The sequence below is a fragment of the Rhinolophus sinicus genome, linkage group LG02 (genome assembly GCF_036562045.2).
Source record: "Rhinolophus sinicus isolate RSC01 linkage group LG02, ASM3656204v1, whole genome shotgun sequence".
NCBI classification, from domain to species: domain Eukaryota; kingdom Metazoa; phylum Chordata; class Mammalia; order Chiroptera; family Rhinolophidae; genus Rhinolophus; species Rhinolophus sinicus.
Window position 1 is genome coordinate 102,777,886 of NC_133752.1, and position 16,949 is coordinate 102,794,834.

Genomic DNA, 16,949 nt, shown 5'->3' on the forward strand with positions numbered 1-16,949 from the left:
TTTCTTATTGTAAGTTGTTTATTGTAAGATAATTTACAAATATCTTGCTGTCTTTGGTAATTTCAACAATTAGACCAATAATTTCTTCTGACCAGGACAGCAGTAAACTAAAAACAAAATTAACTGGCTGAATTTTCCTTCTTTACCTGAAAAACAAAGTACAGAACAAATAAAAATCAATCAATACTTCTTCTGAGAAAATAATGACATCAAGAGATAATACATAGTTAAGTGGGGTTTAGAGAACTGACTTTACGTAACAAAATGGTACTCTAAAGTAATGGTTCTCAGATTTTGGTCTGGGGACCCTTCCACAGGGTCCGTGAGGGCCAGACTATTTTCATAATAATGTTGTTTGACGGTTTTATTCTCTTTCTCAAGAGAATATGGTGGAGTTTTCCAGAGTGTGATATCAGAACAGAATGGACAAAAATAGATGAGAATCCAGCTGTTTTGTTTTTGTTGTTGAGTCAGACAGTCAGGGGTCCCGAAACCATAAAGTTTGAGAACCACCACTCTTCACCAATCTATATTTAATATCTCAAAATAATGCTAATTCTCTATCCTTAAGGTTTACTTAACAAGTCCAAGAACAAAAGCCCCCCAGCATTACCCACATGCCCCAACCAGCTGGCTACTGTAAATAGACTTAACAATCTAAACCTCTCAGAACCTGTGTCACTTGCTCAGTTATCTTCAGTTACAGCTGGCGGGGTGTCTTTTCTCAAGGGGTGTGGGGAGAATGTGAAATATCACCACTTTACCTCTTGTTTGAGGATGAAACTTGATTTTCATTAATTCCTAATTATTGTGTTAAAAGAAAAAGACAAACACAAAACAAGCTGGTTAAGAAGCAATCCATGCTAGTTAATCATGTCCACTTTCCAACTAAAAAACGTCTATTTCCTCACTTGTTATTTTGAGTACATCACATACTTACCAAAATACTCCTTTAAAACAGATTCAGTGATTATTATAAAAAAGATATATTTTAAATCTGGTTACAAGCAATAAAACCATGTTCATGCAAGTAGGCAAGACTGAATATATGATTAAAATCACTACTTTTTCTATACAGATAGCATACAACGTATTTAAAATTTTTAGGCTGGCAACTAGTACTTGGCACATCAAATATTATGACTTATTCATGCTTTTTAATTTTATTACTAAAAAGCCAAATGTGTTTCTGTTAAATATTAAAGTCTTCACCCAGAATAACTGATAGGTTAGAGAATATGCAAGTCAAGTCCATTCATATAAACAATCCAACTTTGGGACGACACAGCTAACTTTTTATACAGAATATGGACAACCTTTCTAGAAAGCGAAAATTTATTAGTCAATTTCCAATTATTGGAATTCTTTTTTTAATTCTCTGTTTTTATGTCCTAATCACCCTCTCGTCCTTTCCCTTGATTTTGCTACTTCGTAGGCAGGCTTCCCACATTCCTAATCCAGAAAAACCCTGGTCCTCAATTCTGCGGAACTCGTGCCCCCGCATTCCTTTCTCAAGAGCAAAAACACAACCTTGGTTCTCTGGATCTCACAGCCCTGAACCTTCAGAATGCAGTTGTTTCCCTCAGGCCTTCCCTCACTTGCCATCCAAGAAAACAGATGACAAAACTGAGCTGCAGAGTATCTTAACCAAGTTTATCAAGATACTAAGTGGCAGGGCCACTCATTGTCACACTGCACTCTATGATGCTAAGAGAACATTAGTGACTGGCTAAGATGGCTTAGTCTTGAAGTGTCATCTCAGAAAGGAGAGTAAAAGAAGGAAGAAGCCTTAGGCCAGCAAAGCCGATGAACTAAACTAATAACTTCGCAGATGGTCTCCATCACTTTTGTCTGGCTCTCTGGCATTCGCCCTGTTTCTGTCCTTGAGAGACTATACTTAAGGACAACTTTAAATTTCACCTTAGTGATAAAGCTTTCCCTGATTCTTAAACATGGACCTATGTTTTCGCACACTCAATAAAATGTTATTCCTCTTTCTTCTGAACTTCCAGTTCTTAAGATACTTATGGCATGTCATTCAGTCACTTAACATTTATTGAAGAAGTACGTGCTAGGTGACAGGGCTACAAAAGTGAGAAGACGTGGTCCCTCCCTAGTGGCAGGACCACAGAGACAAATAAAAAGGCAATTCCTAATAAAATGTAAGTGCTGAGAAAAGGAAGCACACAGTGCCAAAGAAAGGTTACCCCACCCCCCCACCCCCAAACCATGCAGGAGGCTTTTCTGGAGGGAAGGATTCTCCCTGCTCTGGAAGGACATACAGGAGTCAGGCAGAAGAACCAAGGGTGCAAGGGGACGGAAAAGTGGCATTTCAGGCACGAGCACGTGCCACTCTGAAGGCAAAAGAACGTGATGTGTTTGCAGAACTGGCAGTAGCTTAGTGTGGCTGAAGTTCAAGGGAAGTGAGAAATGGCAGTGGGAAGTGACTAGACTACAGGTTCGCATGTGTCAAGCCAAGCTGATTTTCCAGGATTATGTGAGAGAATGGGTTGTCATCTTCCTCATACCACTCTGTCACAGGGTAAGCAAATGTTTTCTGTAAAGGGCTAGATAGTAAATAGTTTAGGCTTTGTGGCCATATTGTCTCTCTTGTTATAAGCCATTAAAATGTGAAAACCATTCTTAGCTCTGGGCCGCAGTCTGCTGCCCCCGTTCATTCTACTGCAGTTTCTAACATAACGTCCGTCTTCCCTGTTAAGGCTGTGAGCTCTCTGAGGGGAAATACCATCACCATGACATCGTCAGTGCCTAGCACAGGGTCCGGCATGTCAGAGGCTCCCAAGACATATCTTTTTTAATTCAGGAGAGGAATGATGACAACGATCTGCACTGAGTGGGCAGAAAGGGGGAAGAGTCAAGGGCTATTTGGAAAGCAAAACGTAGGGAGCTTGGTGACCAGTTGGTAAGAGGGGAGAAAGAATGAGTCAAAGATAACTTACTACACGTTTTATCCTTCATCACAATTATCTGCATTTTTTATCCGATCAGAACATAAATGCTTTTAACACTGCGCCTACCTAGCATTGTACTTTGCATATAGTGAGTGTGCAGTTTAATAACTTTTTGAGTAGAATTCCCATTATCTTAACCCTGGTTTTACAAACATTAACATATCTAGGCAACGAGAAATTTCCTTGAAAGTGGTACACTATCTTATGGTACTGATATAGAAATTTCAATAATTAAAAAATTCCTGGACCCTATTACCACTCAGCGATTTACAGATTTATGTAAAACCAAACCCAAAACCAGTCCTATAACTCAGAAAGTTTGGTTTATAATGTTTTTAGGTTCCAAAGACAGGTTTTATAAGTGATAGTGAATTATTCACATCCTCATTCCAAAAGCTTTAGGAAAAGTGGAAACTACCAATATATAGATTTCTAAAAAGAAGAAACTAAGCCTGAAACAACCAGAATAAACCAGAAATCCTATTTTCACGAAATTTTCTTATCCTAAGAATGAGGTTACAAAATTAAGTAATGGATCATTTATTTCATCTTTAACAGACAAAATAAACCCCCAACTCAAGCATCCAAAGGTTAAGTCAGCAGACACGGAGATGAAAACAAACTCTCTAAAGGGAACCTGCAGTTACTTACAGGGCCGCAGCACCCGAGATGATTTCAATCAACTCTTTTGTGATGACAGCTTGGCGAGTGCGGTTGAAAGTCAAAGTCAATTTGTCAATCATCTCAGCTACAAGAGAACAAAAAGACAGATAACAAAATCTAAAAGTAGAAAAGAATAACTTCTTTTTTAACATATCCATAGACATATGTTGCTTAATTTAAGAAATTCTGTTCTTTTATTTGGGGGGTGGGAGTGGGGGGTGACGGCAGTGGAGTACTAAAACTGGCCGCTTGAAACATTTCAAGTAGATATTTTTAAATCTTCCATGGGATATGTTTTCAAAGTACTGGCAGACTTACTGCCTACGGAATAATAATACCTACTTCCTTTAAGGCAGAGAGTATTATTTTTCTATCTTTTCAGAAGAGCAAATTCAAAGAAAGAGATGGTATTTGGTCAAAACTTTCACAGAAGCAGTAGCGGATCCCAGGCCCAATTCCTAGCTCTCTTGCTTCCTGGTCTACTTAAAGAATGGTCCTGCTTTTCATGTGAGGGTCTCAGCCACGCTCCCCTGTTTCTCAGCCGTTCCCTCCGCAGCCCACTGTGCTTACAAGCATTCTTGCTAGCGTTGTCCATGGCTGTCATCCTGGCGCTCTGCTCGCTCGTGGTGGATTCCTTCAGAGAATAGTAGATGATGTTGGCCAGACTGTATTCTTGGTAATTCTGCAGCACGTCAGCATCGATATCATCGTAGATGCTCATGCTCTCTGTTAAAACAAGTGATAAATATCTCTGAAGCTATACAGTACAAGAACGATTTAATCAAAACAGCTTACTATTATAAAAATCCTTCATAATTAAAAAGCAGAAGTAAATGTAAGATAGGTCAAAAGACTCATTCCTCAGCTTTCCATCTATTTCCACATCGTACATTACAGCCAATTTTAAATGTACAAAGCATTGGATATTCTACTTTATAGTCTACATTTCACAGTTATGAAGTCTTCTAGATAGCATCTAGCTAACTGCCTGGCACAAAGCCAGCAAACGATCAATAAATGGTTTTTTCAATAAAGAAATTAAGAGCTAAGAGTAGTCTAGTGTAATACAAAAATTCCAGTTCAGCCTTTTGATTATTGGAGAATCTGGTGTCAGTCAGTCAATCACCCTTCACAGAGGGAAACCGTTTCCATGAACATGGAAGACTGGGGAAATTTGAGGCTGATGTGAACTTCAGCAATCACGTGGCAGAAATTTCGCAGGACACTCCAAAATTCATTCATTTGGGTAAAGCTGTGCAAACAGTACTATAATTCATCCAATTTAAGATGCTATGGATTATAATCACATTTGATGTACCATTAAGAAAGAAAATAACATAGCCAATTAATAATGACATGCCATTGACAGGGAGAAGCACCCCAATTTGAGGCATGTTAAAAATGTAAGAGTGTACATCTTAATGAAATATGATATACAGAAGGGGAAAATGCGTTAGGAAAATAAAATCAGGTCCAGAATATTGCTTCTAGGATGCTTCACAGAGCAATGGTGACTTTATTCAAACAACAGGACAGAAGAACCGACTGGGTCAATGTAAATGAGCTGTGAATTTATTCAAATCTCTGTGCTAGAGCTTTGGACTGTATTGCAGTTAGGTACACTTCACATACACAGACTGCGAAGCAAATTTCTAGCTAGGCTCTTCAGTCCCCGAGGACAGAAAACCTGTGTAATGATGGCCCTCAACAGTTACTTACTTGTTCAATTAATGAAGGAATGGAGTAAGTCGACAAGCAACGCATGGATTAAGACATCATGGAAGCCATTAATAGTTCGTGATAGAAACGGCCCAATGGCATTTTGTTACCGCTGAAACAGGCCATCCTGACAAATACTATTTTCCTAAATGTTCAAATCTCTCCTTTCTACATGGAAAAATACTTGCCATACAAAAACTACTTACCGGCACTTGCAATGGTATTAAGGGAAAAGATGGGCTTTTCGTCTGTCTTGTAGGAGATGACAGACCTAGAAATGACAAAAGCAAATGTAAATTTCAAACCAATAACTTTTCAACTGTTAAGCAGAGTTATTTTAAAATATGAACATAAACATAAAAAAGCTTTGATTTCTAAAATTTTCTTGCCTGAATCGATTAAAGACAATAGATCCTTCGTCAAATTCATATCCAGAATTTAATAATTCCAGGGCAATGACTGATGCATCTCCAAAAGTAGGGGGTTTTCTTCCCACTTCTTTGAATGTCACCAAGAACTGGTCAGAATGAGTCCTACAAGAAAAGGAAGAGGTCACATAAAATAGTGTAATAGTATATTTCTGCTAAGAAAACACATGGAACAAGAAATAGTATTGCTATGGGTCAATTCTTTTGGGGGGGTGTTCACTGAATTAAGTGTTCCACCCATTTATGGTGATTTCTTCAGCACCTGCAAAGAACTAAGGACCAGTAATCAGGCCTTTCTTGTTTTCTATTTCTCTGTGCTGTTCTCTCTCTCCTTCTAATCCTAATAAACTGTTGTTCATTTCGGACATTCCCAGGTTATGACAGCTCCTCCGAGTTCAGTCCTCATTTTTTAAAATGTCAGAGGCTTGTGACATTCCTACTGCATCCCATGTATGGTTTGGATGAATAAACAAAAGACAAATAGAGAATAGAGGAAATCTATATATTCTAATGTGCTCTGGAAAAATAAACAAAAATCTCTTGAGTATAAAATAGGTAACCCAAACAGGCACCTTGCTTAAATAAACTATCAAAGAAACTTCCATTTAGTCATGCTGTCACCCTTTTAAACAAACTATGTTAAATTACCTATGAAGTATACCCCTGATTTTATCACCAACTCCAACAATCTTCACTTCTTTCCCAGCTGCTGTGAGCGTAGCCACCTCGCTTTTGATCTGTTTAGCAACCGAGGAGTGGATAGCCCCGCAGAGCCCTCGATCTGAGGACACTCCGATAAGGAGGTGTTTCTTCTTGTCTTCAGGCCCCTTAATATCAGCCTTTTCATACAGAGCTTAAAAACAAACAAAAAGAACCAAGAATTTTTTATATGTAATTTATATGAAATACAATAATAAGCCCTAATTTATAAAACAGCTGGCTGTTTTCAAAACGATGCATTTAAATTTAGATGGCACTTGACTAACATAATCAAAAGCGCCCATGTATTTATTCCATTTACAATCAGGATGAAAAGCATCTCTATATGACAAAGGTTCCTAAGAGCCCGTTAATGGCCACTTTATCTTAAATATGGACTAAAAGAAACCTCTAGTACAATTAAAGAACTTGTAAAGAGGCCAGAATTATAGAGGTACCAACTTATCTAGATATCAGACTCCAAAAGAATGCAAATCTTCAGTATACAACCAAAAAAGTACAAAGCAAATATTTACCAACTGCTCATATAATCTGCATTATCAAGCTCTTATAAAAACTGTTGACGATAAAATGATGCCACTGTATTTTGGGGATTACTTTAACAACCTCACTTTGTTGGTCTAATTTTCTAAGAAGCAGGGCCAAGAGAGGATTCAGTAGGATGAAATGAAATATACATGGACTTCACTAGGAGAAATGACTGTGAGAGAAAACAGGAAGTCAGGAGAGCCATGATACCTCGATGCAGGTCGGAGCAGTGGGAAGAAGAGAGAAGAAAGGGTGGGTGGCAGCTTTGCTGAGCACTGTGCAATTTAAGGAAGTTCAGTAAGGCTGCTGGGAGCCCCAAGTCTCCCAGGAATATGCCTGCCTGTGTCCAGCCTGTGCCCAGCATGGCCGGGTCACAAACGCAGGGTGGACTTCCGCAGCTGGTGCTCACTGCAGTTGCAAGGAGCATCTTCGTGGCCGCCACATCCACCCGTTTCAACAAAATTCCTGCCACTACCCTTACAGAGCCATGATTCTCAGATTTCAGTACCAAGGCCCCCCATACAAAGCAGAGAGAAGTAAATACTCAACTCCAAAGTGCAGTGGAATGAGGAGAATATTTCTTTTAAGTCTCTTTATATTTTATAATGTACAGCATAAAATGCCTGGTTTACATTTTTAAATATTTTAAATGATTAGCCATTTACAATATATCAGTTAAATTTTTTTTTTTTTTCAGTTTGAAGGACTTTATAGAGGCTGACTGGCAGCCTCAACTTGGATTTTTAGTATTTCACCACAAATACTCCAATCAGATATCTCAGCCACTTTCTTCTTTATTAGACAACTTTGTGGTAATAGACTTTGGGAGGGAAACAAATGTACTATACTTATTCATGTCAGCAAGAAAGTTAAATAGTAGAGTGACTTTCCTTTATCCCATCAATAGGCTAGAGAGTAATTACCAACCAACATTTACTGAGCCACCAAATAGATGCATAGAATTGTCTGGGCAGAAAAGGGGAATCATGAGAGCAAATGGCTAGAGCTGACAAGGATTGCTAAAATCTAACTTGCCAATTCTACTCTAGGTGAAACTAAGTATGGCATTTTAAAGCAAGGAGCCATTTCCACTGAGGCCTCCTGCCCTATGATTTTCTCATGCAAAATTTTCTTTAGTCGTGTAAATGCATGTTTAAAAACTATGGAAGAGCGCAAGAAAACCACTATACAAGGTAATTTCACCTTCTTTACAGTTGATGTATAAACACTGTATTTAAAAACAAACAAACAAACAAAAAAACCACCACCACCACAACAAAAAACCACTGCATTCATGTATTCACGAGCCATATCCATGCCCAGTAGGTCAACCCTCCACTACAGGGTACCCCGTGCCCCTCTGGCAGTCCTAAAATACCACAATTTCACAGGATGAAATCAAGCATTAGAATTTGACGCACTATGTTTCTAAGTTCTTTTGGCGGTACACTGAACAATCTAGGAACCTTCAGAATATTTAAAAAGTTCAGTATGTGACCTTGGGCAAGTTACTTGTTGTCACGGTGCTTCAGTTTTCTCATCTGCAAAGCAGGACTCTAACAGTTCCTCCCCTCATAGGGCTGCTGTGAAGAATGAGAACATGTAAAATACTCAGAACTGGCCTACCATTGTGGGAAGCATTAAATACGTCCCTAGTCGTGATTTTGTTAAATACGTACTTCTCCATACTGTGCATTACACGCCTCTCTTACCCAGGGATCCTGTTCCATACACTCGAGCTGGCTTCAGCTCCCTCTCTGCTCGGGCATATTTAGCTGCCGCTACCATTTTCATAGACTTGGTAATTTTCTGGATGTTTTTGATTGACTTTAGTCGCCTGGTAACTGAAAAACAGAAGTGCTGTGTTAAGATACAAGAGTTATAATTTCATTTGTAAATTTACTGAAAACTTTTCTACACTGCAAGGTAGAATAATTAGCATTCAGCCCATCATTTAACGGCATGATGCTAAACTAGGCTTAATGTTAGAATGAGTACTAACTAATAAAAGGTCAAACCTAGCTGCTACTTGGACCAGACAAGCAAAATGACAACATCAGAGAACAGTAAATTATACATTTGAAACATTAAATGCTATTGAAAATGGCCTTTAACCATATAGTCTGTAACATTTTATATATACTCAAATAGTGTTGCTTTTCTTACTTATTATCATTCTACAGATAATAGAATCAGCATGTGAAACAAGTTCAGTGTCCCACATATGATACAGATTTATTTTATCAGTTTTGACCAAATATGTAACAGGCTAAAGAAGCATATTTTTGAAAATATTTTTATTTGTCAAAATTTAGTTTTTCTTATTTCACATATTGAGATCAAGTACTTACTATCTTTCAAAGTTGCCATATTTCGAACTTGGATCCTGAGAATAAAGGTTTTAAAAATATTTTAATTTTTTGAAAAATAACTCCATTTATACAAGAAAAACATTCAAAGTTAATGTTTATTTAAAGAACGCCCCATAGAGAATCATTCAAATATAGAACTTTCAATGTGTGTGTATATATATATACCCGGAGTGCCAAAAAAAAATGTACACATTTTAAGATATGTTATCTATGTATTACTTTTTGAAGTTGAATTACAGTAGCAATCAAATGAATGCTAGCATCATTCATTGTATTATAATTTTGATAGTTTTCCCTTCCTTAAAATGTGTATACATTTTTTTGGCACCCTGTATTTTTAAATTCCTTAATACTTATACCACATCCTTTGTCAAAGGCCTTATTTTATTTACCCAACTAACATGAACCTTTCACTGAACTCACAAGGCATTCACATGCTCTGTTCCCACCTCCATGTCTTGGCCTGTATTGTGTCCCCAACAGAAAAGTCCTTGCCCTTGGTAGGGTATCCAACTCTCAAGGTCAAAAAGCTTTCCTTGATTTTCTCAGTTCACCAAAACCTTTCCAAATAACTCTTATACATCCTAACATGATGAAATGTGTGAAAACACTGTTTATTTAAACCGACTCTTAATTCTTCCAACTCAATTCAATAAACAGTTCAAGCAGCCACTGTCTTCCAGAATATGTTCTCTAATCACAAGAAGCATACTATTATCTCAGAAACAAGATTCATGAAAATTTAGATTGACATACAATTTACATTATTCTTCTATAGTCTTTAAAATTAAAGTGCCAATGTATAAAAGTCAAAATGATATGACTTAAATGCAATGTTAATAGAAGGTAAACATGAGAGGATCCCCACTCTAATGGGGAAGACAACATGTCATCAAATATAAATGACCTTTCAGCTCTTAAATCTACACAAAGCACCTCTGTTGCCTGGGAGAATCCAAGAATCAGTAAATTTGTGTATAAAGAAGGAGGATTTAAGGAGGGCATTCCCAGGAACAGGGTAGTTTTGAAGCTGGAGACAAAGGATGGGTTAGTAAGTTCAAATATTATTTGATAGGTAGTAGGGAAATGATAAATGTTTATAAATCCACAAATCAGTTGAGTTTTTCAGTGAAGTATCTTGGACAGCAGTGAAAACCACAAAATGACACTGGAATCCCGATGACATGGGGACTAAATAAGGGGCCGCTGCAGCTTCCAGACAAGAGAAGAAACTGGACTGAGATGTTGGCAAAGCAACAAGACTAGATTTGAGAGCAACTTATTAAGAGTGAAAAGGAAAACGATAAGAATGACCCAAAGTTTTCTAATTCAATGACCTGAGTGGACAGTGTTATTAACCAAGATAGATAAACTGGGTGGGGGTGATATCCCCCGAGATAATGAATTTTCAATATGATATAGTTAAACAGATCATGCAACCAGGTGGAAATGTCCAACAGTTCTGAGAAATATGTAACGACATGTAAGAACACGTCCAACATGTTCTGAGATTTGAGATGCAGATTTGTAACTATCAGTAAACGTGGTAGTTGATGCCCCAACCCTCCCCCCCAAAAAAAAGAAGGAAAAAAGGAAACAGATTAGAAGCAGAGGGATCATTCCTAATTCCATGAGCCCAGCATTAGCCTAATACCAAAGCCACATAAATACAGTATAAGAAATGTCAATTAGAGAACAATATCTCTCATAAACATAGATGTAAAAACCCTCAACAAAATATTAGCAAATTGAATCCAACAATGTATTAATTAAAAAGAATCATACACCACGACCAAGTGGGATTTATTCCGGGTACGCAAGGCTGGTTCATCATTCAAAAATCAAATACTATCCACCACATCAATAGGTTAAAGAAAAATCATATGATCAATAGATGCAGAAAAAATATTTGACTAAATCTAACACCCTTTCATGATCAACACCTCTTAGCAAATTAAGAATAGAGGAGAAAGTTTTCAACCCAATAAAGAACATCTACAAAAAAAAAAACACCCTATGGTTTACTGGTGAGAAACTCGCAGCTTTCTCCCTAAGACTGTGAACAAGACAGGGATGTCCTCTCTCACCACTCCTACGTAACATCATATTGGATGTCCTAGAAGATGCAATAAGACAAGAAAAAGAAATAAAAGGTATACAGACCGGGAGGGAAGACATAAAGCTGTCTTTGTTCATAGATATGATTGTCTATGTAGAAAATACCAAAGAATCAGCCAAAAAAAAGCCTGGTGCTAATAACCAACTGTGGTAAGGTTGCAGGATACAAGGTTAATATGTAACAACAGTCAATTGCTTCCTTTTATACAAGCTATGAACAACTTGCGTTTCAAGTTAAAAAAAACAGTACCACAGACTGTAGACTTAAAAATGGTTATGATAGTTTACATATATACAGATATTTATCACAATAAAAAAACATACAAAAGACATATAAATCTAACAAAATATGTATAAGATTTATATGAGGAAGACTACAAAACTGACAAAAGAAATTAAGAATCTAAATCAATGGAGAGAGATCCTATATTCATGGGTAGGAAGATTCAATGTTGCTAAGATCGCAATTCTTCCCAACTTGATCTAATGATTCAATACAATACCAATAAAAAAATTCAGCAAGTTATTTTGTAGTTATCAACAAACTAATTTTATCAATAAACTAACATTTATGTGGAAAGGCAAAACACCCAGAATAGTCAATACTGAAGAAGAATAAAGCCAGAGAACTGACACTATCTGATTTCAAGACTTTACTATAAAGTTATAGTAATCAAGATAGTGTGGTATTGGCGAAAGAATGGACAAGTAGATCAATGGATCAGAATAGAGCCCAAAAATGGACTCACACATATACAGTCAACAGAAGTTTAATAAAGGAGCAAAGATAATTAAATGGAGCAAGGATACACTTTTCTTCAAATGGTGCTGGACCACTGTACATCCATATGCAAAATATTAATCCAGACAATAACCCTACACATTTCACAAAAATTAACTCAAAATGGATCACAGATCTAAATACAAAACACAAAACTTCTATAAAAATCTAGGTGCTTTGGGTTTGGCTATGAGCTTTTAGATGAAACACAAGCATAATCCATGAAAGAAAAAATTGATAAGCTGGACTTTGTTAATTTAAAAAAACTTCTGCCCTTCAAAAGATACTGAGAATGAAAAGACAAGCCACACGCTGAGAGAAATATTTGCAGACTACTCAACAATAAAGATGACCCAAGTTAAAAAATGGGCAAAAGATTCTAACAGACACCTCACCAAGGAAGATACACAGGTGCAAATTAGCATAGAAAAACATGCTCAGTGGCATGTCATTAGGGAATTGCACAAAAACTTATCATAAAACCAACACAAGAATGTTTATAGAAGCTTTATTCATGATCGCCCAAAACTGGAAGCAACCAAGATGTCCTTCAATGTGAATGAATGGATAAACAAACTGGTCCATCCACACAATGGAGTACTATTTAACAGTAAAAATAAATGAGCTATGAAGCCACAAAAAGACATAAAGCAGCCTTAACTGCATATTGCTCAGTGAAAGAAGCCAATCTGTAAATGTTATATACCCTGTTTCCCCAAAAATAAGACCTAGCCGGACAATCAGCTCTAATGTGTCTTTTGGAGCAAAAAATTAATACAAGACTAGAATTTCAGGGAGAGATTTTTAGGGTAGTGACACTATTCTGTATGATACTGTAATGGTAGGCACATATCATTATGCATTTGTCCAAACCCATAGAACTGTACCACAAAATGAGTGGCGTTAATGAAACTATGCACCTTAGTTATTAATGTATCAATAATGGTTCACTAATTGTAGAACATATACTACACTAATGCAAGATGTTAGTAAGTAGGGAAATTGTCCAGTGGGGTGGGGGTATATGGAACTGCCTGTACTATATGATCATTTTTTTCTACAAGTCTAAAACTGTACTAATAAAGTCTCTTAATAATTTAAGAAATGAGGTTGTGAAATGATATGTGATCCCATTTTTGTTATATGTGTTTATGTGCATAAAAATAAGTCTGAAAGGTCATAACCAAAAGTTATCTTTAAAAATCTCTTCACTTATACATCTTACTACTGGTATTACTCAACCAAAGAAAAATAAGGAAAATAACAGGAAGGAGACTATATGGACAATATTAGGTTTGGTTATAAGAATGGATCCACTAGAAGAAAAGACTAAAGCTGTCAAATCCTGACAAACTCTGCTATTTCAAGTATAGGTGTATATGACCTAATAATGACCATTCCATTAAAATTTTTCCATAATGGCACTTGAAAAGTGACCCCCCTCCCCCAAAACAAAAAAAAAAGTGACCCCATTGTTTGGATGACTTTTTTTTTTGGTGTAAACATTTTCACCCCCAACATTCTAAATATATATAAAGAGTGACATTTGGACGTTATGGTTTTAGGCAAACACTCTAATTTAACTGATACAAGTTTCTAGTCAAAGAATATGACAGGGAACAAATGTGAATTGCATGCCATATTTGGATGAACACAGAATGACCACATGTTTCTGTAAGTATCCCAGACAAGGTAGGATCTTTTGTGATTCTTTATGCTGTGCACATGCCTAATTTCCTGTTTTGAAGTGCTCTGATGCTCAGCCTTCATTTAGTTCTAAAGATGTCAATCTATGTTACAACTTTATTTTTTAAGTACAATTTGAGTACAGAAAACCATAGTTTGTTTTATCTAATGAATATACAATTTTTGCAAATGAAAAGATAAAGTTCTGAATCAGTTTTATGTTCTGGAAAATTACATCATGTCTTAAGAAACATTCAGCAGATTATTTGAGAAACCAGAAACGTATGAAATACAGTGGGTGGGAAAAATCACAGATTGTGGATTACCAGTCTCTCCTGTATTTATACAGCATTGTTAGAAAAGCTGAAGAAAGCAGTGGTGGAAGGAGTCAGAGAGGATGCTAGATGAATGATTTATCAAAGACATTACCGATGCCTGAAAGAATTTTAAGGAGCATATAAATGCAGTATAATATAAAAATTAAGGGAGCAGCAGCAGCCACCAATTGTTAAGGAAAACAAAATTATGATGTGTAATTATAACACAGAATGGCTGTGTGCAAGTCCATCACCTGTCCCTTCACCAGAAAACAACTCCCTTGCACTTCTTCACCAAGACTCAGCCTGTGACTGAGTCTTCTTTGGCAAGTACAATAAACCTTTTTACATTCTATTTTATACAGTAGAAGCTGTAGTTATAAACTCGGTCTCATTTTTCAATTGATGCGTCTGGATCCACAGCAGCATATCTTCCACTGCCCTCAGTTCTTTACAAATACTGACTCATTTAGCCCTCACATTCACCCATTAATTGTGTAGTATTATTACCTCCATTTAATAGGTAAGTAATATTAGAGACAGACACTGAGTAACCTGTCTAAGGTCACACTGCCAGGTGAGTGGCAGTCAGGATTCAAAGCCCAGCAGTTTAATTGATACATACCCTGCTGCCTCCCGTTTTGTACATCTGCTTTCTCGGCCTCAGGTGACAATCTGCCTTTTCTCTCCTGAAATGCCATCTCCCTTCCTTTTCAATGTACATATTTCAATTTATGGCCACTGCTCTGTTATAAAATAGTTCCATTTTAGAGAATGTGGAACACTAGGGAATAGAAATGTACTGTCCTCTAATTTGAGACAGAAGAACAGAAACTTTTTCCCCCAGATTTCTTATTTATTTTCTTCTATGCTAGTTTTTAAAAATACAGGTTTAATATATAAAAATTTGGGGTACTTTCTGATCCCTTAAACAATTAAAATAATCTCATCATGATTTTAAGTACGACTCATGTTTAGTTAAAGCTAGCATGCTAACCTCTCCGAAACAAAACCTAACAATGACAAATTGTACATTTCAAAGCTTTCAATAACCAAGAGAACCAAGAAAATGCCACTTGGTTCTGTTAAAGCAAAAGCATTTTTCTTTCCTTTCAAATTAATTCTGTGGAGTGTGAATCATTAATATGGTTTTCATTTCTGAATTTAAAAGGCAATTATAATGAATGGGAAGCAAAGGGGCAGCAGAGGCAGTAAAGACGTCAGGCACCCGGAGTGACAGTGACAGAAAATGTGAAAAGGGGCGAGAATATGCTTTCCATAGAGGAACACCGATGGCTGAATATTCATAGCCTACCAATTTAAAAACAACATTCCAAAGGGATGAAGATCAGAACCATGACCTTTATTTGCTGATTGAGGTTCCAATTTAAGGTCCTGGCAGTAGTTGTCACAGATTGAGAGTGAGCTCTTAGACAAAACAGCTCTTTATTAAAAGATCTTCAAATTGTCTTACAGGGTTTTAAAAGAAGTTATTTCCACAGTATTATGTAAAATACTTGTCCTCGTTTCAGGAACTCTGCATTTAAAGATCAACTTAGATACCACTTTATGGTTCTAAAACTAATGACATGAATGCACAGCAAGACGGGAAGGAAAGGAGAGCTGACTGCTGAGCCTCACTGCATCCATGAACCGCTCCACGAAGCAAGACCACGTATGTCTGTTCACCACATTTCAGCACTCGCCACAGTGCCAATCTGGCACCTAACAACAGGCACCTAACAACTGTCAAGTGTCTGCCGAGTGATTAATAATGGCACATTCTGCACGACAGAAGTCCACTTAAGGTGAGTTCTTAATTCCCACTAATACTTGTTTTCAATATTAGGAAAAAAAGAAATCTGACTTCCAAGGCAAATCCACCAACATTTTTATGTAGCTATTTCATTATCACAATTACTTTATTACCCTGAAAATCTTGTCATAAATTCTTTGCTTAACGAAAACCACACTTATTTCACTTAATGACTTATAGTCCCTTCACATAAATTTGGATACAAAAATCGTTTTTGTAGCATCTTAGAATTCTTCTCTACTGTAAAAACGGGGAGTTGCTACAGACTACAGTTAATAAACCCCTTAACAGTGTGTCTGAAATTCTCCTAGATTCTTGTCTAGCTTCAAGATATTTCATCCTATTTTACGGTCCCACCACAAACCAAGTTTCATCTAGCTATTCCTAGGCCTTCTAATATGCAACTTTTTTCGGGAACCAATGTTTAAAATCCTTAAAACGTGCACGGCAGTTGACAGACGGCACTTAGCTCTAGCTCCTCTTCCCCTTCAGGACCTTGGGACAATTTTATGACCTTGCAGGGTTACTGCTTCAGCGTAATGGTTTCAAGATAGTGCTTGGTGTCTTCCCCTTCCTTGCCAACTGACAGATATATAAGGTCCATTTTGCACCTCAACTACCATCAGCCCACGAGGGCACTTATTTGATTCACCAGAGCCTAGCAAAGCGTCTGCGACATGGTAGGTGCTTAATAAACGTTCTGGCCGAATCGAACAGCTCTTAAAGGGTTACTCCGCTCTGCACTGGCCCATGCAAACTCTGCCCAGCACTGCAGGGTTTCAATAGGTGTCAAGGACATCGAGTACAACTTAACCTTCCCCTAGACCTT

At 37.1% G+C, this 16,949-nt stretch overlaps 2 protein-coding genes across 4 annotated transcripts in view; one reads left to right on the forward strand and one right to left on the reverse strand.

Annotated features, from left to right (window-relative positions):
• The window catches only part of ATP5F1C (ATP synthase F1 subunit gamma), a 17,521-nt gene continuing 572 nt past the window's right edge, over nt 1-16,949 (reverse strand). The window contains exons 2-10 of one of the 3 annotated variants that reach the window (XM_019738217.2): nt 9,382-9,416; nt 8,743-8,874; nt 6,431-6,635; nt 5,744-5,887; nt 5,561-5,625; nt 4,206-4,361; nt 3,624-3,720; nt 765-801; nt 1-146 (exon numbers count right to left, since the gene is read on the reverse strand). In XM_019738217.2, the coding sequence (XP_019593776.1) occupies nt 795-801; nt 3,624-3,720; nt 4,206-4,361; nt 5,561-5,625; nt 5,744-5,887; nt 6,431-6,635; nt 8,743-8,874; nt 9,382-9,416 (841 nt within the window). In that variant the 3' untranslated portion in view covers nt 1-146; nt 765-794. Of the gene's footprint in view, nt 147-764; nt 802-3,619; nt 3,721-4,205; nt 4,362-5,560; nt 5,626-5,743; nt 5,888-6,430; nt 6,636-8,742; nt 8,875-9,381; nt 9,417-16,949 lie in introns of those variants that run through there. The other 2 variants (XM_019738218.2, XM_019738219.2) reach the window with 2 other exon arrangements.
• KIN (Kin17 DNA and RNA binding protein) overlaps nt 15,837-16,949 on the forward strand; it is a 27,948-nt gene continuing 26,835 nt past the window's right edge. Inside the window, exon 1 of the mRNA XM_019738216.2 lies at nt 15,837-16,112. The gene's annotated coding sequence lies outside the window, so the exon portion shown is untranslated. The remainder of the gene's footprint in view (nt 16,113-16,949) is intronic.